This window comes from Anabrus simplex, chromosome 1, assembly GCF_040414725.1.
Source record: "Anabrus simplex isolate iqAnaSimp1 chromosome 1, ASM4041472v1, whole genome shotgun sequence".
Taxonomy (NCBI): Eukaryota; Metazoa; Arthropoda; class Insecta; order Orthoptera; family Tettigoniidae; genus Anabrus; species Anabrus simplex.
This window is the reverse complement of record NC_090265.1, coordinates 1,674,467,366-1,674,493,427: the sequence shown is the minus strand read 5'-3', so window position 1 is coordinate 1,674,493,427 and position 26,062 is coordinate 1,674,467,366. Positions and strand designations below refer to the sequence as shown.

The window sequence follows — 26,062 nt, the reverse complement described above, 5'->3', positions numbered from 1 at the left end:
CTGTTGGCGACTACACTTCCAGGTGTGCGGTGGTGATGAGGTAGGGAGAGGATGAAACCTGCATTCACACATAACCTACTCTTGTTGAATAGCACCATCTGGTCTGCTAGAGGCTCAACTCTGCCATCTGACAGACAAATCGTTTGGAATTTAACCCTGGATTTTGACGCGCAATCTAGTGATCAGAACTTGTCTATCACCACTTCTCCTTTCCTCCTGGCAAACAATCTGATAGTGCCAAGCAGGCCTTACATTGATTACATTGATGTTTTAGTCATGTTACCCTAGGTGTATCTTGAAAGTATTGACATTATTTTTCATTTCTGTTAGTTCTTGCCTTCCTTACGTAAGTCACCTTTCCTCTTTCTGTAAGGGGCCAATGACCTAGATGTTAGGTTCCTTTAAACGACGATTGTTCTCTTCCTACAATCTAGCTTGACTACTTTGTATTTGAAAGGTGCGTGGCAACCAAAGGTCTTGCATTACTTGTACTTCTTTGTCACGCATCCAGATTTTTGTTTTGTAACGGACACACATTCAGAAAGAGATGGAAGATTATTATCTTGTTTAAAAAATGAATAGGAATACAATTATGGTATGGCTGTATTAAATGGATAAATGAACTAATGCCCAAACAAACTGTGGGGTTACTAACAATTCAATTACTCTAATGAGCAATCATACATGCTCTTAATAGTTCCACCAAAGATATGTAGATCAGTGTCTGAAATAAAAAGTTTTGCCAGGGAAAATGTAATTATATTACATCAATATTCTTTTATGTGAGAAATTTGCCAGAAATTGTTTCAAAATGGAGGAAATCAATTCACTAATGATGTCTGTACTCGCTGTTCTCTTATTTGCTATTGTTTAATTTCTTCACTTCAATTTTGTTGCTCGTGTGTGTAATCCATTTACATTAGGATAGTCCTATAGTACTTGCTATCTCTGGTTGTATTTGTTCTAGAACCTAGTTTTTACCATTCAGTTTCATTTTTTCAGCGTTACCAAAACTCGGACGATGATGATCATAGGCATCTTTTTGACCTCATCGCTCGGATGTTGGAGTATGAGCCTAGTGCACGTATTACGCTTGGTGAAGCTCTTCGGCATCCGTTCTTCGACAAAATTCCACCTCACCAAAGACTTGGCGATTTTCGTGCAGCTGGTGATGAAGGTCGGGAACGAAGTCATTCATTGTCTCGGTGAAAGAGGCAAGTAGTTACTATTTTGTACTGTACTCTGGGAATGCCTTGTTAAACTTGTTCATTTGTAGCAAACTAGAGTACCGTATTTACGAGTATATAAGCCGACTCTTTAAGTCTGTACAGGACTTCACTTGTGAAGTATTTGTGTTCGAAAGCTTGCAACAGAAAAAATGTGGCCATTAAGCATACATAAAAGGACTAGAACGTTTAGTGGAAATTTTTGGCTTTGCATTACTGCTATTTCACTCCTACATCCTACTCTTGACTAATGTTACTTGCTTTTAGTATGCCTGTGCTGATATTTCAGTTAACCGTGCAACTGCCAAGATCCGATGTGAGCCAATGCTCTGTGAATCGTAATAGTACCCTGGTTGGACAACATCAGATCCTGTAAAGGCTGTATTTGAATGCTGGTTGATCCATGGTATCTCTAGCTACAAGTAAATATAATTTTCTCTCTGACAAAGAGATTATAACATATTATCATTGATGCTTTCACAGTCCATAATTGTAGATATGAGATATGGGCTTTTTTTGGCTTGTGCCTAGTTTAGAAAATCAGGTGAAATTTTTTATGTTTCGCAGAGAACTTTCCTCCGCGTCTTTAGAAGAAAATCTCGACTGTTCACGAGGAAGACTTCCCCAATAATGAAGGTTTGAATTTAGCCGTTAGTATTAGGAAGTGGTACGTTCGTTCATCACCAGATGGCTTATCGTACGCTGGCACAGCACTGGCCTTCCCAGTGGCAGCTGACGACACCATCTAGAGTTGGTCTGGGAGGCGGCATAACAGGTGTACATATGTTCTGAACGTATGACATTAACACAAGCCTGGAATGAAACCTCTGGTGATTGCCTGATAACAAATGAACATACCACTTCCTATTATTAATGGCTAAATTCAAACCTTCATTATTGGGGAAGTCTTCTTTGTGAACAGTTGAGGTTTTCTTCTGAAAACTCAAAGCAAAGTTCTCTGCAAAACATACAGAATTTCACCACATTTTCTTGACACTGCATAAGCCCAAAAAATCCTGTATCATGTCTTTAGATTATAACTTTTTTTTTCGAGGTTGGCACGCACTGGCCCTGTCGTTTGCCACGAGTGTTCGGCAATTTTTTTTGGCGCAAGGTATTGCCCTTAACATGTGGTTTTTTAAAAATACGTATGTAATGAAATGAGATGTTTCGAAGTGACAGTGATACTACTTCTAGCAAAGATGAACACAGTCGGACAGTGACCGTTCAGGTGAGACAGATATTAGGCCTAGAGATGTCCCTCCTCAGATTACTACTTATACTACGACTGCTGCTGCTGACGAAAGAGATGATGGCAGTGATGTTAGTGTAACCGGCGAGAAGCAAGTCAACATGACAACAAACTTCAACCTAAAAAATTAGTTTCAAAAACTAAAATAATTTGGACATTTTTAACATAGAAATTTGAAACTTATAAAAACAACATAGTTCAATGATCCTAACAGTGATTAAAATGTATGTGAAGTATTTATTACTATGCCAAATATTAATTCACGTTTGTAAATTTAACTACAGAAATGGCAAATTAATTACTGTATTTACGCAAATAATCCCGGTATATTTTAAAAAAAAATTGAGGCATGGGTGCGGGTTTTATTTGCATCAAGGTTGCTAACACGCTCCTGGCTCCTCTAGTTTTCGATGCTGAGTGTACAGTTATGGTTTGTGCAACCGTAGATCGAAGAAAACTGTCCCCATATGTCATATTTAAACACAAAACCATTCAGACTTTTAATTCTAAACTGACGTTATATATTTTTTAAATAGTACCTTATTTTACAGAGCAATTTAAATTCAAAATTTCTCTGCGTCACGATAGAACGTGTCTTCCAGAAGTGCAGGGGTAACTATCCGCACTTTCACTCACTTCAGAGTGTGTGTATAGTGTTTTTCATAGTTGAAAATAGAGTGAGATCGTAATTCTTTTGTATTCACCATTTTAAGGAACGCTGCCATATCACGTAACAGACAGTATGCGGAAAAGCAGAATCCGCAAAATAATAACAAATGTAAAAATGTTATAAAAACTGCAGTCTTTTTTTGCGCACGTTACGTTTAAAAAAAACTTTGTATCATTTCGCAGTTGTACTGACTTGTGCAGCGAGCGTGCTTTCCAGCTGAGTCAAGGTAGCGAATAACCATAATTTCGGACGTGTTAATGTGTTGGGTTTTTTTTTTTTTCTTTCCAATTTGATTGTGATTAGTGATGGGCAGAATTGAATATAATGCATCTAAAACTGAGGATCGATACTTTCAAAACCATATTCTCGAGTTCAACATAACCTTTAAAAGTCAACGTATGCCTGATTTATGCGGTACAAGATTTCCATGAACTGACTACGAACAGTATACCGGTGACCAAATTACAACGGAAGATTTTTAAAAGAAAGGGTATTGCCATCATGTTGGGCGCTTTGATATCTAATGTGCTTTTATTTTATTAGATTAGAGAATTAAAAACTACTTGTGGTCCGTCGTTGTTTGGCTTGACGTTACGGGTATTAGATTTTTCAAAGTTATTATCCTCGAAAACTGACGAGGGTTGGCATTTCTGAATTACAATATGGCTGTTAATTCGAAATCACGCAATTGGAAGTCCGGTTTCTGTATTACAAATACTTTGAATTAACGAGGTTTTACTGCATCACAAAACCAACATCATATTTCGCTGGTGTGTCTATTTCAAGTGTTTACATTGCACGAAAAGAATTATCCACCACCGGTCATGTTACTATCCAGTAAAAAGAGACCACGTGTGAGAATTGTTTTAGCCGTGGAGTGTGACGAACTTGTAATTTAGGAGAGGATTCTAGTGATGCAAGAGACAACGAATCTTCCAATCTACAGGGAATCGAGCCTATTGCAAGCAAGTTCAGATTAATGAAATACCTGTCACGTAAGTAGGCCTGCTTGCTCATTTTCATGGGAGATGTATTTCATAGCAGTGATAATGTGTTTTTGTCATCTCAGGCAAAGCAGCTATATCCGTAAATTTACATGTTCATATTTGCGTAAAGACTACACGGACCTCACGGAGTGATACGAAATGTTTGTTTATGCCTACAATACTCTTTCGATGGAAGGAAATTTTTTTTTTTTTCTTTTCCAAAAATGAGCCTTCCTAAAATGAGGGCGGGGATTATTCGAGTAAATACAGTATTACTTAATTCGTTTTGAATTACTGACAGCAAAATAAGTCTCAGGAGATACACATGGATGTATCATGAATCATTACAATAGAAATTGATCTATATATCTTAAAAAATGAGGAAAGTTATTTTTCAGTACACTACATTTTCCCTTAATTTTGGGTGGCTGATTTAGCAGTACTACATCGTTTATAAGCCTGACAGGGAAAGGGTTAAGACTATATGACTGTCCCATTGGTCAACAGTTTCTTTATCGGAATTTAATTTGCACTTTAAATTTTTTGCTACAAGATCCAAATGAAAATATACACAGTAAAGCTTCATTTATACATTTTTCTGGGTCCTGAGTAGCAAAAGGAATGTATAAGTGTGAAATACATAACCAAAACTGTGCCTCCAGTATATAGAAACTTAGTGTATTGCATTGAGAATGGTATATTTGGGGTAATATAAACTCGGTGCAAATCGTACAAAATTCTGTATTGAACTAAAACAGAAAAACTGACTACATTACACTTTTTATTACCTTCTGCTGTGGCATAAAGTATGCCCTCTAATAGCTATAAATCATAAAATGCTTGATAGTTTCTAGGGCACTAACAATCTCACTAAGACGCAGATGACTATCTGCATCTTCATCACCAGACTCCTACTAAATGCCTCCAGCAATTTCGTTGATGGTGATGGGTTCTGTAATAATAACGTTCTTGTCAGTCTTTTGTATTCAAACTATGTCCCTTCTCCCAAACTGCCCATTCTTCATCACCGCCGAAAGCAGCGTTGTCTTCATTGCCCGAGTCCACATTCACCAAATCCTGCTTCGCGAAAGCATTTGTGTATGTTTAATTGCAACACTGATTGTCAAGAAGCTGCCATGCAGTTCATTTCCTTATTGGAAATATTCATACAATTTTGGACTTGGTTAGTAATGTCGTGGGTGGAGGAACTCAAATGTATGGTGTGAGAGCACCTGATATATGTGCGACTCCCACATCATTGGTTACCAGGGAGGAAAGAAAGTAGGGGAGAAAAAAGGCAAAACATCTTACCTGTAAAACATGTCTGTACCAGCATCTTGCGATCATCATCATTTCTTCACTTCAGCAAGCTGGGTGTGGTTGTGTACGAGCCTCCTCCAGTTTGTCCTGTTTTTCCCAAACATCACATCACAGTAACACAGTATTCAAGTCAAAGTATCTTTGAGTAGTCCTGTGAGGGTCCATTCTTTTCATGTGACCGTAGCATTGCAGTCTCTTCACTTCTAATCAAGTCTCCAGCAAGCTAAGCTATTGCCGGATATCTTGCGATGATGCTACTTAAAATTTTGTATGATCCCAGGGTCCAGTTGTTCAGTTCACTCGTGCAATTTGCAGGGGAAAATTCTGTTCTTTTCCTCTGGTATGACATCTCGGGAGGGTGTGTTTATGTCTCCAACCAAGGAGGTATTCCTAACTTTCTTATCCTTTTTTTACACCTAATTCTCTTGACTAGTCTTCAGACACTTTCCTCATGATCCACAGGTTCTTGTTACTTGTAAGTTTCATAGGAAGCATGGCATTGATTTAAACACATGTCCTTGAGAGCATACTGGTGTGTCAGTTCCCTCAAACAACTTCCTTTCCACTCATGTACTGCATTGTCAACACACTTTTCACCACATACACGCTTGCTGCTAATTCAATGGCTAATCTAAATACATGTACCATACCTGCCAGCTTTCCTGATTTAGGAGGGAGATCCCCGATTTTAGACAGTTTTTCCGCCTCCCAATTGTTCTAATATTTATCCCGATTTTAACTTTTTTTCTTTGTGAATTTTAAACATTTGTTGTCAAATCGTGCCATTTCAGCTTTGTACGCCAGTGGCCGGAAGTCCTTCGCTCATTAATTTAATAAAAAGTGATAGAGCATGGCTTTAAGGAGAAGTTGTTTTTTCTGTGCAAGGTTGTGTCTTAATTTTAAGCGAAATATTGACGTTAGTTAATACAAGAAATGCGTGTGAATGTGCGATGTTTATTGAAACGTACATCGCGGCGCATATATCAATTGTCAATCTCTTGTTCTCACGTGTATGATTGTGTTCGTTCACATCAGTCTAGTCTATTCTAGAGACTAGTTGCTAGATTTGAGGTATTTTTTTAGTCTTCTTCTTTATTCGTGTCAGAAGTATCAACTTATAGATATTTAACAAAAAGCAACATCTACATTTCTACTATACAAATATACAAGTCTATTATACAATCACAGATAGAGCAACAATATTCAAGAGCTAGATGAAGCTTGCCCAGTATTGGGCGACGTCAATAGCGTTGGGGGAGGCTGCAATCAAGTCTTTCATAGTGCACATTGAAGGACATAAAACACACTGACATAGATGTTGGATCGTCTGCTGCTCTCCGCAATCACAAAGTGATGAATCACTTGAGAAGCCCCACTTCCGCAAGTTTACTTTGGTTCTGCCGACTTCTGTACGGAGTCTGTTAAGGGCTTTCCATACTGTCCACTTCTCCTGGTGTCCACATGGAAGACTTTCCTTTGGCTCTATCCAGTTGGAAAGGTGGTGGATTCTTTCTTTCCACATTGTGACTCTAGCATTCTCTGCTTTCCCCTCAAGGTTGACTGATGTGCGGAGAAAACTTTTCCTAGGTTTTAGCCTCTGTGTGGCTGGTTGGTATCCATAGAGAGGATGTGCTTCTGAAGAAGATGCCTGGAGCCTTTCTTTGTTAGCTGCTACCTCCCTACGAATCTCACCGGGAGCAATACCAGCTAAAAGTTGGACCTTCTCAATGGGTGTAGGTTTCAAACATCCAGTGATGATCCTGCAGCTTTCGTTTAAAGCTATGTCGACCTGCTTCGTATGAGCTGACCTGTACCAAACTGGGGAGGCATATTCTCCTGCAGAATAGCATAGAGCTAGAGCTGATGTTCTAATTGTTTGTGGTTGTGTTCCCCAACTTGTTCCTGATAACTTTCGTAGAATGTTGTTTCTGGCAGCTATCTTTTGTTTCAGGTTTTGGCAATGTTTCTTATATGTTAATGTGCGATCCAGCATAACTCCCAGGTACTTTGGCGTAAAGCAGTGTTCCAGTAAGTTCCCCTTCCATAGTACTTTGAGTTTCTGAGAGGCCTGCGCATGCCGCAGATGGAACGCACAGATTTGAGTCTTAGCTGGATTTGGTTTGAGTTGGTTTTTCTCATAATAGTTACCTAGCTCTTCTAATGCAGCAGTTAAAGAGATCTCTGCTTCATCAAAGGTATCAGTTTGAGTAGTAAGTGCAAGGTCATCGGCATAGATAAAGCTTTTAGTATTTTCTGGTAATGGCTGGTCATTAGTGTAGATGTTGAAAAGAACAGGAGCCAGTACACTGCCTTGAGGTAGTCCATTCCTTTGATTCCTCCATCTGCTTCGGCGTCCTTGGAATTCGACAAAAAAGCGACGATTTTCCAGGAGAGTAGCTATCATCTTGGTTACCTTGATGTCTGTAATCATTCTATAAAGTTTGTGTAATAATATCCTGTGATTTACTGTATCGTAGGCGGCTGAGAGGTCCACAAAAGCCACACCAGTAATCTTCTTCATTTCAAACCCGTCCTCGATATGCTGGGTTAGATGTAAAACCTGTGCTGTGCAACTCTTTCCTGGGCGGAAGCCACATTGCTGAGGGATTAGGACTTGGTCTACTACTCCCATTAAGCGATTGAGCAGCATTCTTTCCATTATTTTGTATAGGTGGCAGAGTAAGGAGATTGGTCTGAAATTTTTAGGGTTCGAAGGTTCCTTTCCAGGTTTCAGAAATGCGATCACCTTGGATTTTCTCCATATTTTTGGAATTTTTAGGGAAGTAAAGCAGTTGTTGAAGAATTTTAAAAGCCATGCCTGTGTGGTTGAACTGAAGTGTTTTATTTGTTCTATTGTGATATCATCTAATCCTGCCGCTTTTCCATTTTTGGCGCATTGAATCGCTTTCTGTAATTCCGTTATTTCAAATGGCCGGGATAGGTTACTGGACTTCATTACCTCGCTTTTTAGGATATTATGTTCCATCTTCCTTATTGGGTGATTTGTTTTCCCATTGATGGCAAGCTGATTTGCGATTTGGTTTGCCGTAACATTTGCATGGACTGGTCCCTTTGTTGGATCGTTGCTAAGTCGTTTGAGAAGCTTCCAAGCCTTTCGGCTATCCCTTGACATGTCAGTTTCCTCCATAAGTTTGATCCAAGCATCTTTCTTTGCCTCTGCAATTGAGGAAAGCAGTTTCCTTCCAGCTGAGATAGTGTCTTCACTTAGTGGATCTTCCTGAAACAGTGAAATATATGTGTTCATTTGGGCAGCTGTGTCTGAAGTTAGACCTTGTATATAGTTAACTCTGCATCCTCGTGGTATGGAAGCGCGGGAAGCTTTCTTCACAGCTTCAACAAACTGATCATAAAACTGGTGTTGGGTGGATATCTGATATTATTTTATCAAGGGTTGAGCTGAACTTCTCCCAGTCTGCTTTTTTGAAATTATATCTCCTTCGAAACGGAACCTTTATTGGTTGAATTGCAGAGAAAAGTTGACACATTACAGGCCGATGCTGGGTACTTGGAATAGGATTGCACATTGATTTCACACATTGCTGTGCCACGTGTTCACTCACAAATATCAGGTCTGGGTTGAAGCCTCGTCGCCATCTACTGCTGTTAAAGGATGGAGGTAGTTTAGGGTCATGAATAAGTTGTAATTGGTAATCATCAGCCCATTCTAATACAGCTTCTCCATTATTATCATCATCTGTATATCCCCATGCACTGTTATGGCTGTTGAAGTCTCCAACCACAAAGTTTGTCTTTTGCTTGAAGTAGTTATCTGGAATTTTAAAGGAGAAATCTACATTTGGTGGTTTGTAGATGCCCGAAACGGTGCAGTTACTGAGTTCCACAGTTATTATCTCGATTTGATTTTCATTGGTGGTTGCAACAGACAAAATTTGTAAATTTGGTTTGGCAAAAACAGCGCTGCCATACTGTCTGTGGGGAATCTCGGCCACAAGATTTTTTTAGTAATTTAGTGGCAGCTCAAAAATACTGACTAAAGACTTTTTTAGAGATTTTAGGAGCCATTTGGAGACAATTCTGGCTCATTTTAATGTATCACTTGATAACAATAGCATTGCGCGTCGCCTAATCGCGCGGGCACATGATGCAATATATTAATCTATGCATTTGCTAAGCAATGGCATCTAAGTGCATGACTGATTCACACGTGTGGAGCATGAGTTCATATTATTTTCAGAAGGCTTATCAGAGCATAAAATGAATTTCATTATAAAGCCCGTATTGTCATACGTATACTTAGGAAGTATGGTCAAATGTTCCACCTTTACATTACTAAAAAAAATTATTTCATTATTTAAATAACATTTTAAAAACGGAACATGTTTCATCTGTCTTGTAGACATCAGCAGTCAAAAAGTTTTTAAGATTAAGAACAAAGGACAAGGACAGTAACATATTAAAAATAATTCAGACTACCGAATGCGTAAGTTAAAATTTTGAAGATTATGCTGGAATTTTCTGAGCACAACACTTGAATACTATTACTGTTAAAAGTAAAAAATAAAATATTGAACACTCGTTAAAAATAAAGGCTGAAGTAAATCATTTAATTTTAATGTGAAATACTGCAGTTATGTAAGAATGGGATACACCTTAAGATATGGCAGGGTGTATCATTGATTTCAGAGGTTAGTTTATATTTTCTCGTGTCTGGTTAAATTGCGGTAAGGCTATTCCCGTGTAAATTTATACTGAGAAGATTATCACTTTTCTACTGGCACTTGATATATGTTTTCATGTTGCTCACTTGGTTAAGTTAGGTTAGGTGACGCTCTTTGAATAAGCATTTAAAAACTGGGCAGATAACAAAGACTTAAAGTTAATCCAGAGAAAACTGACCGTATGATTTTCAGGAAGGGTGGATGTGTCTTCCCAGAAAACAGAATATTTTTCCAAAGTAAAGCTCTGAAAACTATTAATAGCTTCAAATATCTGGGTGTAACCTTACAAGCGACAATAAACTCATTCCGTATCCATATAAAACAGCAAGCGACAGCAGCTACAAAGGCTATATTTGATGTCAAGAGCCGTTACAAGATTGTTCATGAGGTCAGCCATGGCCTCTTTGATACCAGAATCGTCCAATACTCCCGGATCGCATAGAAGTAATTTCGGTTACATTAAATATTGGAGATCTTGGAACATAGGAACAGGTAAAAGCTCGATACGCAGTCCTTGGTGTATCTGAATGCACCCGCTCAAGATTAGTATACGAGCTCGCTTGAGAGCCCTTCTTAATGGAGGACTTCAGATTCAGGTTTATTTTGCTATCTATGACTAACTGGCTGAGGCTGCTGGAAGAAAAGATATTCAAAAGAAGAGAAATTTTGATAGTTCTTCTCTCCCGAGGCCGTAATGAACAGAACCGTGGTAGACTCAAATAGGGGCTTAAGTCACTTTGCAACATACTTGGCTGTGCACAGCTTCCATCATAAAATGTGCAAGACAAAATTATACCACGATTCAAACTCGACTTGTGTCTGTGAGCTGTGCGACAGAATTCGTGAACATTACCACGTTCTTAAGTGTATGAATAAGAGGAAAGCGAGCGGTTAAATAAGAAAACCACGGTAAAGTTGTATTTGTGCTCTGTGTTTAAAGATTCCAAGATGGAGCTTAACAACTATAGGTTATATCTCCAGTATCTTAATCAGTTTGAAAGAAATGAAGGGAGAATTATAGAAGAGAGACGCGATTTATTTGACGAATTAAGCGATGTTTCGTTCCAGAGAAGATTTAGATTGCGTACGGAAACAGTGAATTACATTTTAGATTTAAATGGTGAACAATTGGAATGCCCGACTGGGGGAAACTGTCCTATATTGCCTAGAAATCGTCTTTTAATAGCGCTGCGGTTCTATTCAATTGGAACATTTCAAGGAGTGATCGGTGACGTCTGTGATGTTGACAGAACAACTGTATGCCGCATAATACACAAGGTTTCTGATATACTTGTGTCATCGCCACACTTCCACTTACGCAGCGGGAACAAAGAGAGGTTATGGAAGGGTTTCATACAATAGCTGGGTTCCTTCGTGTATTGGGTGCGCTGGACTGCACTCATGTGCGAATACAGTCTCCCGGAGGTGAAAATGGGGAGGTATTTAGAAATAGGAAAGGTTATTTCTCGCTAAACATGCAAACTGTGAGCAATTCGAACCTCACGATACGAGATATTGTAGCAAAATAGCCAGGCTCGACTCATGATAGCACAATATTTCACAATTCTCGGCTTAGAGCGCGTCTCGAGACGAGAGAAATAGCTAATGGCTATCTTTTGGGTGATGGAGGTTACCCATGTAAATCCTTCCTCCTTGCACCTGTTCAGAATCCCACCTCCCCAGCAGAACAACGATATAACAGAGCCCATATTGCCACAAGGAATGTTGTCGAGAGACAATATTGTGTGTGGAAAACGAGGCTCCCTTCCATGTCTTTAGGACTTCGATGTAACATTCAAAACATGTCGAGCATTATTTTCCATTTTAAGGAGTCGATAACTTGCTTGCGCTGTCACAAAATGTAAACACGAGGGACAAGTGACTGTCGAAACGATCACTGCCGGCTGGATAAACTAAAGGCAAGTGACTATCGAAATGATCACTGCTTCCTGAATACTACTTCGAATTTCTTCCGCGGGGAATAATAGTGAGAAAATCAAGCGTCAAGAAACCGCGGTAACGAAACCGGGCGATAGTAATGGTGCACTGCTTTTACGACAATACCACGGTTTCGTAAAGGCTGATAATTACCGAGCTTGGTGCACTCGGGCATTAGCATACTGTACCACAATGAAATTCTCCAGTTTCTCAAAGAAATTCAGATTATGATTACACTTATCACAACATGATGCAACAAAAACTAGCACCTATTTTCTCTTCAATTTTTTTTTTTTCTGTAATTCTAAAAACTCTTGCAGCACATGCTACAATTGATGCATACTCCAAGGAAATAGACTTCCAGTGTCAATGCCGTGTCAATTTTTTTTATTTATTTTTTCTGGGTGAACACCATTGAAGTTTGCAGAGAAAGTTTTTTAACACTATACTCTCCATTTTTTCCATTTCCATTTTTTCCTACTTCTTTGCAATCATTTAAGAAAAGGCTAGGAAAACAACAGATGGTGAATCTGCCACCTGGGCGACTGCTCTAAATGCAGATCAGTGTTGATTGATTGATTGATTGATTGATTGATTGATTGATTGATTAATTAATTGATTAAAGAAAACTTTGTTTGGTTCATCAGGGATCGTTCACCTTCAGCCATTCCAGTATTAATATGAAAGGACGGCCCTTTTTTTCTTGCTATATCTTGTTGGCTGAAGGTGTACTCATCAAATTGGCATAGACACAATCTTTGCTGAAGACTGCTTGTGCTTTTCTGAAATAGAGGCCTTCAACTGCCTCTTTTACTACAAAATAAGCAGTTTTGAGCCAGGTTCCCCGTCTTGTGTGAACTGGTGAAGGTGGGAGTAGCACATAACTGACTGTATCCAAAAGCACATTTTTGGAACATGGAACCTTCAGAAATACTTTTTTGTTTTACTGTAGAGATTAAAAAAAAAAAAAAACTTCAGGTAAGGAAGCCCAGACTGCTTCAGCAGCAAGAAGTCCATGAGCTACACTCATGTCTTGTATCATCTTGGGATCATGACTTTGCACATGGAAGGGGCAGGCAACGAGAATTTATTGTAAAGCATGTGTGCTGGCCACAAAAGACTGAGCACATCATTGAAAAATGCAGGAATTGAGTGATTCACCTTATTCTATAGATAGTGGATATGATTCATCTCTCTCTTCTTTCTCTCCTAAACACGAAATTATAGATCTTTGATCGTCTAACGAGACCCAAAAATATTTTTCATCAGTCTTCCCATAAATTACTTAGCGCCACTTCTTCCTAATTGTTGATTCATCTGGGACTAGTCATTTTGTATATTCCTCCAGAAATTCAACTAAATTCTTATTGTTTAGCTTAGCCAATGGTATGTTTGCCAAAACAAACTCTTTATATAGTAATCGCCGCGTAAGGAAATACCCCAGAAAGTAAATATCGCCGCCCGATGCTCTTCTTTTCTCTTTTTTGTAATGGCTGATCACTGCTGCCGACCTGCCTGGTTACATATTAAAATCACCAGACATAACCATAACAAACTGACCTCAATGTAAACACCGATAATGAATGTGTCCCTACCTTAGTAAATGCTAAAAGTTAAGATGAAATAAATCAAGATATTCATAATTAAGTCGGTTTCCACGCTCAATGAGGAATTAAGGAAATAAACACACTTTCTCACTCAAATTAATGTTACATGTATCTGTCTTTATTTTGATCTACAGTAGGCGTACTAACCATATTCTTGAAAAGAGGGGCGTGTTAAACGTTACAATTTATTTAATAAATCTTTGCAGTGTGATTTTCGAAAGTTCCAGACATCCAATGACTTCCCTTTCTTTTGTGCGAACATTTCCTTCTCTCTTCAATACCGGTAACCAGTAAGGAGAGAGATTACTGGGCATATTTTCAGCCTGCAGGCTGGTTATATCTTCAAGCTTACCAGGAAACTTATAGGAATACTAATGTGCCAAGCTCCGTGAACGGAAATGAGGTCAGCTTTCAAGTTCACTGCGGATTTGAAAATAATAATGTAATAAGTTCTACTGCCAAAATTTCGTCCCGCAAGAGTTATTTCATGTACCGGTAGATCTAGACATGACACTGGCATATTTGAGCACTTTCAAATACCGCCGGACTCGAACCCACCATATAAGAACATTAATGTGCCAAGCTACGTGAACGGAAATAAGGTCAGCTTTCAAGCTCACTGCAGAAATGAATATTACTTCTACTATCTACTTCTATCATTTTAATATACGCCGAGGTGCCAGTATTTCGTCCCGCACGAGTTCTTTATATACCGGTAGATCTAGACATGAGGCTGGCGTATTTGAGCACTTTCAAATACCGCCTAACTCGAATCCGCCAACCTGAGCTAGTCATACATTCTCTCCTTCACTTGCTTAAATTAATTCTAAAAAATCCTGCCTTTATTCTGATGTACGCATTACTATAACTGCATTCTTAAAGGAAGGGGGGGAGGGAATATAGATTGTATAATTCATTGCGATTTCTGCAAGTTCAAGGACTTACCACATAAGACATATCTGTCCTTCCTTTTAATAATAATGCTAACAGCTTTACATCCCACTAAGTACTTTTACGGCATTTGGCATTTGAAAAATATTTTCAGCTTACAAGTTGGTGTATCTCAAGCTTACAACATTACAGAAACCAATGTACAGGAGCACTATGAGTCAAACAACATTACCAGATTTTTACATATAGATTGCCTTAAATCACATGAAGACAGGTTGTGAGGCAAGAATGGGATAGGAAAGAGGGCTAAGATTTAAAACGTTTAAAATGTACATAAGCGTACAGACACAGCACTAGCCTGAAATGAAAATGACGGGCGAAAAAAACTTCAGACCTGCCGAGTGTGGGGTTCAAAACCATCACCATCTCCTGATACCAAGCTCACAGCAATGTGATCAAACTGCACAGCCAGTTCACTCAGTTTCCTGTGACGCGTAATAGGCCTACCACATGGGCGTCCCACTTACCTGTATATGGATCTTCAGTTCTTCAATTATACATGTATGCAAAAACATTATGCACCTTAGTAAAAGGTACTTCCCTAGTTGGTTCTCTGATTGGTGCACGTATAACAAATATGTTTGGGAAGAAATACTTTTATTTTATATTTATTTATATCATAAAGAAGTAATGTTGTCATAGCAAAAAGAATATGCAACGAAAAAATGAATCCAAAGAGAGAAACATTATTTACTGTATTAAATATTAGTTTATTTACATGTTAAGCGATATGTAGTAGTAATAATAATAACAACAAACATGTGCAATATGGAAAAAGGAAATAAATACAAGTAAATATAAATATAATTTACAACATTTAGAGCCATTCCATGGTCACTGAATTATAAAGCAGGGGTATGAATAAACAACAATAATAAACATGAATACTAATATTTACAAAGCAAAAAGCAAAGTCACCTCCATACAAACCATGAAAGCCATTGGAAGGGTGGAAGGTGAAGTCTTCCACTATCCATAAGTAAACATAATTACCCAACAACAACAAACAAACAAACAAACAAACAAAGAACAAGAGTACAAGAAGCAGATATATGAAAGGAAAATATTACAAGCATTACTGCTAGTTTAATATTCTAAATCGAGCAACATCATATACAAATTCTCACACAACTTAAGTATTTCCAGTACTTAACACTACATATTACAATACTACAGATTGAACTTGCTACTAGCTTAACACTACAAGTGATGATAAAGTTAAAACCTACCACCCAACAACTACAACAACTCAAGTATCGGTACAAAAAGGAATTCCATAAAAAATATTACAAGAAATACTACTAGTCGTTTTAAATCCAGCATCATGTACAGTTTCACACACAATTTAATTATTTCCAATACTTGACACTATGGCGTACAAAACTATAGATTGAGCTTACTACTAACTTAACGTTACAAGTGATAAAAAATAAGTTAAAAACATTGTTAATTAACCAAGAACAACAACAATTACAAAAATATGAGTACAGCAAGCAATTTCCTGGAAAGAGAATACCACAAGTAAAAACCTCCCAGTTTCACAATCGAATCCAAGCAAAAAATCACAAATTCAGTGCCCATAATTTACAATTTTTACTTTTCACTTTACACAAACACTAATGGTCTTCTTAAATGACGTGATACCAGAAGGGAATCTATCAAAGACTGCTACAGGTAATTTATTCCAATCCCTTACGGTCCTGTTGACGAAGGAAAACTTGCCCACATCCGTATGCTAGTTTTTATGCTTATGATAATTTCTCGATAAGTATGAGGGAGGTTCCAAATTATTCCTAATACAACTCCAAGCAGCCCTTTCCGTATAGCTCTTATAAAGACCACACAGGCGAGGTCTAGTTCTTCTAGATTCAAGACTTTCCCAATTAATGGTATTCCTCCTATTCCCAGTTACGAAACGCATCGCTCTTCTTTGAACTTTCTCTGGGGAATTTATTAAACCCATCCTGTACGCATCCCAGCATGCAGATCCATATTCGAGAATGGGTCTTACGAAGCATTTATAAGGTTTATTTAAACCTACTAGGGTGGTGAACACATAAATAAGAATTCCAATGAAACTATTTTCCTTCTGGACCTTCATGTCAGACAGATTTTTTTAAACAATTTATTCACTATAATATGATTTATCTATAGAGCGAAACCGCTATGCAGTGTGCGTCTCATAGCTATCGAGATGGAATTGGTAATGTACTATGTATCTGTAGAGCCTATATACAAGACTTTTTACAATTACCTCTAAAGTGACATTTCAGCTGTGTGACAACGCTAAAAAGACTATGGACTTTGAGATTGGAATTCCTGAAGAGGGTTTTCTGCACTTTCCCATTTTCACACATTGATTCAAGAGTCTGTATTGGCTTGTGACAAAACCACTGTATTCTTCCGAAAACCACTGATAGGGACAGGTTTGGTTGTGATCCACCGAAAACAAATTATAATGACCGGTTAGGTTGTGATCCACCGAAAACCACTGATTGTCGCAGGGTTAGGTTCGACAGGAAATGTACTCCAGCGACTGTTGTCATTGAAAGCACTGCCGTGACAACTGAAGGCAATAAACATAAAACTGAATCCATTGATCTACAAAGTTTTCATTCAGTAGATACGCTAGGAACTGGCGAACCAACACCGTACATACAGGAATCAACAAAACAGGATATTAATTCGTGGTACTCACTGTTCTTTAAAGAGAAGACGATACATTTGTAATAACAGACAATCGAAAAAATAACCGCGAAAAAATCCTTGAATTTTTAAACAACATCGATAGATACGTAAAATTTACCAAAGAAGACGAAAAAAACAACTCATTGAATTTTTTAGATGTTACTGTAACACGCTTAAAATCCAAATTTGATTATCAGATATACAGAAAACCAACACACACGCCAATAACAATAAGAAATGACTCACTCCACCCCAAATCCCACAAACAAGCAACCTTTTTCAGCATGGTCTACAGAGCCTACAAAATACCCTTATCACCCGCGAATTTTACAAAAGAAATAAATTTTATAAAAGAACTTGCACTAGCCAATGGATATAAAGCAGACATAGTAAATCGAATCATCAACAAAGTAAAGCTCAAAATAGCCACAAACCTCACACCAGAAAAGACTAAAAAATCCAAATACGCAACCTTCACTTACACCAGTTCAAAGATTCACCAAATAGCAAACCCACTCAAAAAACGAGATATGCAAATAGCCTTTAAAACATATAACACTAACAAAAACTTATTTTTTAACCATAACACAGTAAATGCCTACAATAACAAATTTCAAGGCTCCGGAATATACAGACTAACATGCGCACAGTGTACATCTTCATATGTTGGCCAAACTGGACGCAGTTTCCTAACCAGATACATGGAACACTTTGATGCCTTAAAACACAATAAATACTCTGCAATGAGTAATCATATGAAAGAAACTGGCCATCATTACACCTCAATAGATAAAGACCTTACAACAATCAAAAGAATCGAAAAGGGGAAGCTAATGACAGAATTCGAAAACATATATATTTATTTGGATCAATACTTTAATAAAGGAAAAAACTTGAATGACGCGGTGGAAATAAAAAGTCTGTTAATAGAGCAGTTGCCAACATTATTACGAAATCTCAAATCAGATAAAAGCAAATTCTTTAAAATATTCAATCTAAATACACTCACAACTGAAACCATTTCGGCAACCCAAAAAAGTCCCCCTCCACATAACACACCAAAGCTTAACGCCCCGCCTGCAGGATCGTCCTCTACCCCCACCTCGACAACAAATAAGAATTCCCCACCACGTAGCACGTCAATAGCAAACGCCCCGCCCAACATCTCTTCCCCTCAACCCCCTACCCGCCCTTTACAACAGCTCTTTCATACGTACAACACAAGGAGTAGAGCCGCAACAGACAATGGTCACAGTAACGCAATAAGGCCCACAAGATTCTGTAGCAGCAGACAAAGGGGTAAGTGATAATGCAACATCAACACTCACATTATAAGCACAACACACACACACAATATTACTTAAGTTCATTTCCATTTGTTCCAGATGCTTCTTCCATTCCATAAATCGAAAGTAACATAATCAGATACCAGTACTCAAAATTTGGATTGAAGCCCCTTTTAACCATAACTCACATCAAAACAATCAACTTCCAACGGAGAGTCTGGTCGCTACAAACAAGAATTAAATATGTCAATACTTCCTCTGATCAAATTGCCAAATTGCAGCAGCAAGCCTCATCAAATCTAGAAGCCATTTTCCAACGAACTCAAGACTTCAATTCTAGATTATCATCATGACTAATCACGCATAATGCAAAACTACAGTTTTTTAAATAACATTATTTAGAGAGCACAATTCTTAACTATAATTTGCAATACTGAAATGTTACTGTATTCTAGAAACCAACGCACTTCAGAAACTATGGCTCCTATATATTAACATCCAATATTTATATTTATGACTCAAATTTTAATGCCAAATTATAGTTGAATCAAATTTATTTTAACATTGCAAACAATTTTTAGCCAAATTAATAACTGTGTTTTGGACGTCAATTTGTTTTAGAGTTAAGAGTTAAACCATTTTAACATCGCAGAACATATTGTCATAATTTTTAATGTGTATATTATTCTTGTTTTAAATATTGTTATCACTGAAATTAGATTTACATTCAATGTAATGACATTTGTAACAACAAACCAAAAATGACAAACCTTGAGGCAATTGTATAGGCTGATGATGCTTGTGAATAAAAGCGAAACATGTCCCGGTAAATTAGTGTTGTAACATTACAACTTAGCAACACAAACTGTAATTTGTATTGAAAAGGTGGATCAAAATAACCAACAAATTGTTAGTATACAATGGACACTGGCAGGAAGCCGAGCTTCCGTTGCAGCGAGACACAGTGAAACATAGCACACTGAAAGAATCGTACGCAGTCACGGATCAGTGAGACACAGCACACACACGGCTCATTATCGGTACACTGGACATTGGCGGGGAGCCAAACTTCCTCTGTAGCAATACATACAGAGTCATGGTACACTGGAAAAATCATATGCTACAATGGACTCTCGAGCTCAGCTCATTTGAAAATAATACCCACTCGCATTCACTGTCCTCTTCTTACAGGGAGTTTTAAATAATAGATGGATTTGTTTGCAGTGTTAAAAAGATAGTCAGAACATAATTCCAAAGTACCTAGCTTGTACGTAGGTAGGCAATTAGGTTATTCTAATTACCGTATTAGTTTAATCAATCGGTATTTTTATAACTAGTTGACGTTCGACAATTACTTAAACTCAGCTCTCTAGCTTCCACGCCTGGCTGAATGGCTCAGACGGATGAGGCGCTGGCCTTCTGAATCCAACTTGGCAGTGCCGAGCTCAGTGCGATGGCATTTGAAGGTGCTCAGCCTCGTGTCAGTAGATTTACTGGCACATAAAAGAGCTCCTGCAGTACTAAATTCCAGCACGTCGACATCTCAAAAATCCATAAAAGTTGTTAGTGGGATATAAAGCCAATAACATTATTATTTAGCCTAACCTATGACTATGAGTTATGCTCATGACCACTTGAAATTGTCTCAGTTTGTATGTCGCATCATTGCACAATGCTTCAATAATCGAATTACCAGGTTACCGGTATACGTGGACAGTGAGTATGTAAGTAGACTGATGCAATAGCTTAAATAAATTATGTTTAATCAGAAAACCAGTGGGCTACTGTCCATCTCGCGTAGCCTATACAAAATATGACGATTTAAAAAAAGCCTCTGCTGATAGAAAAAGACATTTTCAAAGATGACCCAGTTAGTTGGCCGACTCGACAATCTTCTTCTGAGTGTGTTTCACTTCGTTTCTCCACATCTCTGCTGTCACCTGTAGGATATATTGAAGTATCACAACCTGACAAGTATATTATAAACTCCACTTGCCTATATCCAATAAATAACATTTCCACTTGGCCTACCTGATCAAGAGATTCTTTCCACACAGCTGTAGCTCTGTCCAATCCATGACCAGGTCTTGAAGCCACTGTTTTGTTATAATACTGTTTTGCCACAGACCATGCAAATTCGATGGCATTGAAAAATGAGTGGTATGGAGGAAATCGTAGGACAGTATGGCCTTCACTGTGCAGCATCTAGTCAACAATGTACCTGGTTTTAAAGAAACAGAGAAATATTGTTATGCATACATGAAAGTCAACAACATGAATGTAAACAACATTATCTAAACTTATATTTAGGTGCTTCTGTACCTCTTTAAGTGACTTCGATTCATATTACACAACCTTTGCAGCTCATCTTTTGTAGCATAATCTTGATTTCTCTTCAAGTTTGTAGCATCAAATCAGCACCTGTAAGAATTTTAAGTTTTAGTATGAAGTTATTTCTTCTAAAAAAAGTATTCCCTAAAAATATGAGATCACCCCTCTTCAAGGATAGGCCTATTAATTGATAAAAAAATGTGATTTCTGTTGAATGATACAAAAAGATGTCTGATTTTAAGTGAAACCAACTACTGTGTAGCAAAGTCACCTGATGATGATGTCAATGAATTACTACTTACACTACTTTATCCTAACATCTCTCATGAATGTATTTCCATTGGTAGGCCTATATCTGGATTAGAAGTCCACGATCACTTGCATTAAAGATATAAGTATAAACACCCATTTCAATACCTTAGAACAAATGTAATTGCTGCAAACACTGAACCTATATCAGGCAGTAAGAAATAAGAAGCTTGGAAGGTGTTCAACAGTCAGGTATCAAGCACCGATTCAGGTGGAGATTGTCGAATGCAGAATAAACATAATAAATAGGCCTGCAATAAAAATAATTTACTGATACAAATATCCAGTAATATTATATGAAAATACACTGGGGAAGTTTTGATTGAAGTACCTCTCTAAGGTTAATCATTGGCCTAAAGTGAATACCTGCAAGTCTTTTTAATAACCAAGAGATCCCTCGACAGTGGAGAAGTCAAAATCAAAAACCACGTACAGAACCCAATGAGCGGTAAGTTATAATGCCACTACCAATCTCGTGCCAGTCAATTTCAATCAATCGGGCACCACTGATCTGCACTTAGATCAGTCGCCCAGGTGGAAGATGTAGTTTCAGGGATAGACCTAGTCTTTTCTTCAATAATTGCAACGGATTTGGAAATTTATTGAAATCTCCCTTGGTAAATTACTCCAATCCCTAACTCCCTTCTTAAAAAAAACAAAAACAAATATTTGCCCCACTTTTCATCCTCAACTTTATAATTGTACTGTGATCTTACCTACTTTTAAAATACCACTGAAACATATTCGTCTACCAATGTCATTCCACACCACCTCTCCACCGACAGCTCGGAACACACCACTTAGTCCAGCAACTAGTCTCCTTTCACCCAAGTCTTCCCAGCCCAAACTCGACAAAATTTTTGTAACGCTACTCTTTTGTCAGAAATCACCCACAACAAATCGTGCTTCATTCTTTTGAACTTTTCCAGTTCTCAAATCAAGTAATCCTAGTGAGGGTCTCATACACAGGAACTGTACTCAAGTTGGGGTTTTATCAGAGACTTGCGTTCCCTCCCCCTTTACATCCGTACTACAAACCCTAAATACCCTCATAACTATGTAAAGAGAGATCACCTCACTATAATAAAATGAAGTAAAATAAAGTAAGAACATACCAGGTACAAAGCCATCTTTCGTTCCAGCATGAACAATAACCAGTCTTCCTCCCTCAGACACAGGTCGACGAATTACTCCTTGAACATCATGTCCAGATTTGTGTGGTTTATTCCAGGAGTCTGTGGGCGACCCTGAAAGAGAAATGCACATTTGAAACCAAAGACACCTCATGAAGATAAATTATTCTAAGATTTTTAAATAAAATATAATATATAACATATTCACCACTACCCTGTAAGAATACACACACAGAAATATATTACATACACATACACCGTACGTCAACAGGAATACACAAAGGTTAAGTCTACAAACCGTATCGAAGTAGACACAAGACATGGTATAGGCGTACATGATTGGGTTAGGTTAGGTTCAGAATGAAATACTGCTCCATTTGAACTGATTGTCATTATGTCAGAAACTTATCATAGAAACAAGATAAAAACGAACACTTACCCCAGTTGATAATGAAACTCTTGCCATTAGCTTCGTATCACTGCGACTGATACCTTCTTCGTCGTAGTTCGTGTTTCAATTGCTCGTAGCAATGTACAAGCATTTCTTGACCTGATGTTTGTAAAGGACGTAACCTTGCTTTTCTTTTCGGAGGAGTTCTTGCAGATTTTTCTTCCTTCTTAGACATCCCAATCGAATACTGTTCGTATAAGTATGGGACGAAATAGGAACGTAATTAATAAAATGATGTGCTCATCATTTCACACAAAACTATGTTATTAAATGCATTATCCGAACATGCCACAATTCTACTTACCTGGTATTAGCCGAATAGATTTACAATCCCACAGAAAAAGAAAATATTATTTAAATATTCTCACAAATGTATCATTAGTGACTTTAATACCAAAGCAGTGGCAACACGCAATTCACGCTAGAACAGTGATTGAACATTGCCAACGTGCCAGATTAACGGTAAATGTAAGACGTCGTATCGGCAAGTAGGGTACCTAAACTGTATGGTTACCAACACTGAAAAAGACCCAACAGCAAGAAAAGTTACTATAAATCAATACTTTAATATTACAGGGGAGAAAGGGTAAGGTTGCACCCTTAGGGTACGTCCTTACACGGGGACGACTATACACGAGCCTTTACTGAATTTACCTAGTGTTGGTCCTAGTTTAAAGCTGTGGTTACAAGAGGCCTTTTTTCCTCCTCCTCCTCCTCCTCCTCCTCCTCCTCCTCCTCCTCCTCCAAGTTCGCCATTTTTCATTTGCGGTTTGTCATTTGACGATGATGTTGAACTTCATACATTTTAGTTGCTGTTACAGCTGTGCTAAAATATTTACTACTGGGCGAGTTGGCAGTGCTGTCAGTGGCACACGGCTGTGAGCTTGCATCCGGGAGATAGTGGGTTCGAATCCCACTGTCGGCAGCCGTGAAGATGGTTTTCCATGGTTTCCCATTTTCACACCAGGCAAATGCTGGGGCTGTACCTTAAGGACATGGCCGCTTCCTTCCAACTCCTAGGCCTTTCCTACCCCATCGTCGCCATAAGACCTATCTGTGTCGGTGCGATGTAAAGTAACTAGCAAAGAAAAAAATATTTATTAAACAAAATACTTCCTGCAAGTTGAAAAGTCTTCAAACTCTCGTACATAATGCTTTCAATACATTACTAACAGTTCTCTTATCTATGAGCATTATAAATTAAGTAGCAACAACTATGAACCACAACCTGTGTCAGCAGAACCGAAGCGGGTCTGATAAGAACTAATTGTGCATGAAAGGACATATTTGTTTACTAAGTTGGGTAAAGGATAGTCCTATCCCAAGTACAACTCCAGGCATCCGTAGCCTGCTTGCTTAATTGGTTGCAGGTAGACTAAGCCATGGCTGGATGTAGAGCCGGAGTTTCTAGTTTTAAACGCGCTACCCACCTGTCAAACAGGCTGCACGGCGATACCCATTACAGTTCAACATCTTGAATAATGAGTAATGCACAGGTTTCCAGCACTTAATTTTCCATTCTCCTGCAGAAGCTGATGTCTACACTCAGGATGCAGAATACTTTCAAAATATGCCCTAACAGGAGGAAAGCACAAAGTATGCACTATTAACATAAAAGTACACCAAATATATATTACTGAATATGCAAGATGCATAATGTCATTGTATCTATAATGGTAGAACTGTTTGAGGGAATTGGACATGCAAATGAAAACAGTCGGTCTGTGGACAAAAGTATGTACAGTCTCCACCTGGTTGGGTTCTTTGGGTGTTGTAAGACTTGAAAAATACCGTAAGTCGCTCTCGTTTATTTCAATAGTCCACTACATTACAAATTTTGTCTCCCTTTCTTCTACTGTTGTTATAGCTGGGGTGAAACTACTCTTGAGAAGATTCTTGAAAGTTGATAAAAATCGTCTGCAAAGACAGTCTCTTATAGCTGGTTTCTGCAGCGTGAGATATCAAACCTATAGCAGTATTGATGGATAACTTGTGTTTTTGCTGTGTTGCATGACTGTAATATCATCTATTGGTTTGGTAAACTGCCCGCTGATTTATAGGCCCTGAGCAAGAGAGATCTGTTAGTTAACTTTGCGGGCACAAGCATAGTACTGTACTCATACCTACCAACTCTCCTGGTTTACATGGGAGTCTCCTGATTTCACACCATTTCTCCCGCCCTCCTGCTTAACGTATTAATTCTCCCGATTTTTCAAAAACCTGCGCATAATTTTGGACTAAAAGTGCGAGATGACAAACTCCAGTCATACTTTGAACAGATTATTAGAAATTGATTTTACTTGTTTTGAAGTGTGTTTCGATATCGCAGTTGCGTATCGTATCAATAATTCTCCATAAAAGTTTATCTTCTGTCTCTTGCATCCCACTTAGTGTCAAACCTTTTTGAAATTGTTGGTTAATATAGTGCATGGTATTGGATTTTTTTTTTTTGCATAATAGCCTGTGGGTGAGAGGTAGTTCTAGGTTGCGAAAAATATTGTGTGGTCCATTTCACATGTGAAATACGTAACTTACATGGTGTTGGTATTTAGGCTGGTAGGCTATCGTGATTTTCGGCGTGAGTTATTTTTTTGATGTAGATGCTGATTCCGAATCAGAAATAATTGTTCCGAATGAGTAAATTTATAATACCAATATAAATGGTCCGTTATTGGACATTATAAATTTCCCAGCTAACTCATTCCTGGTTGCCAGCGTTTCGCCCCCGTGTGCTAGGCTGGGCTCATCAGTTGGTACCTAGCACACCTACCAAGACGCTGGACAGTGCATACCGTGGAGGCCACTGCGTAGGCTAATTGTAGCCAGTGCCAATGCACTATGAGAGACATTCTCATTATCAAAAATTGATGCCTGCTTGGCCATCAGATGATGTAGATGCTGATTCCCATAGGGAATCAGAAATGTTCCGAATGGGTAAATTTATAATACCAATATAAATGGTCCGCTAGCTAGCGTCTTGGTAGGTGTGCTAGGTACCAACTGATGAGCCCAGCCTAGCACACGGGGGCGAAACGCTGGCAACCAGGAATGAGTTAGCTGGGAAATTTATAATGTCCAATAACGGACCATTTATATTGGTATTATTATTGTGAGTTATTTTGTCGGTTCCTCAGTATTATGACAAAGAAATATGATATGACGTGTGTAAAGTGTGCCAAAGATACCTTTCTGTATATGAGTCGAGTCAGGAAGA

At 38.2% G+C, this 26,062-nt stretch overlaps 1 protein-coding gene and 1 long non-coding RNA gene across 7 annotated transcripts in view; one reads left to right on the top strand and one right to left on the bottom strand.

Annotated features, from left to right (window-relative positions):
- LOC136858677 (serine/threonine-protein kinase Doa) overlaps window positions 1-26,062 on the top strand; it is a 283,440-nt gene that overhangs the window by 226,936 nt on the left and 30,442 nt on the right. For 5 of the 6 annotated variants that reach the window (XM_068225660.1, XM_068225659.1, XM_068225662.1 and 2 more), the window contains one exon: window positions 1,003-1,177. In XM_068225660.1, the coding sequence (XP_068081761.1) occupies window positions 1,003-1,177 (175 nt within the window). Of the gene's footprint in view, window positions 1-1,002; window positions 1,215-26,062 lie in introns of all 6 variants that reach the window. The other variant, XM_067138396.2, reaches the window with a different exon arrangement.
- Window positions 20,670-22,499, bottom strand: LOC137502397 (uncharacterized). Its single transcript, XR_011018767.1, has 3 exons — window positions 22,380-22,499; window positions 20,947-21,045; window positions 20,670-20,845 (listed from the first exon to the last, which is right to left on the bottom strand). It is a non-coding gene; the product is annotated as an uncharacterized lncRNA (long non-coding RNA).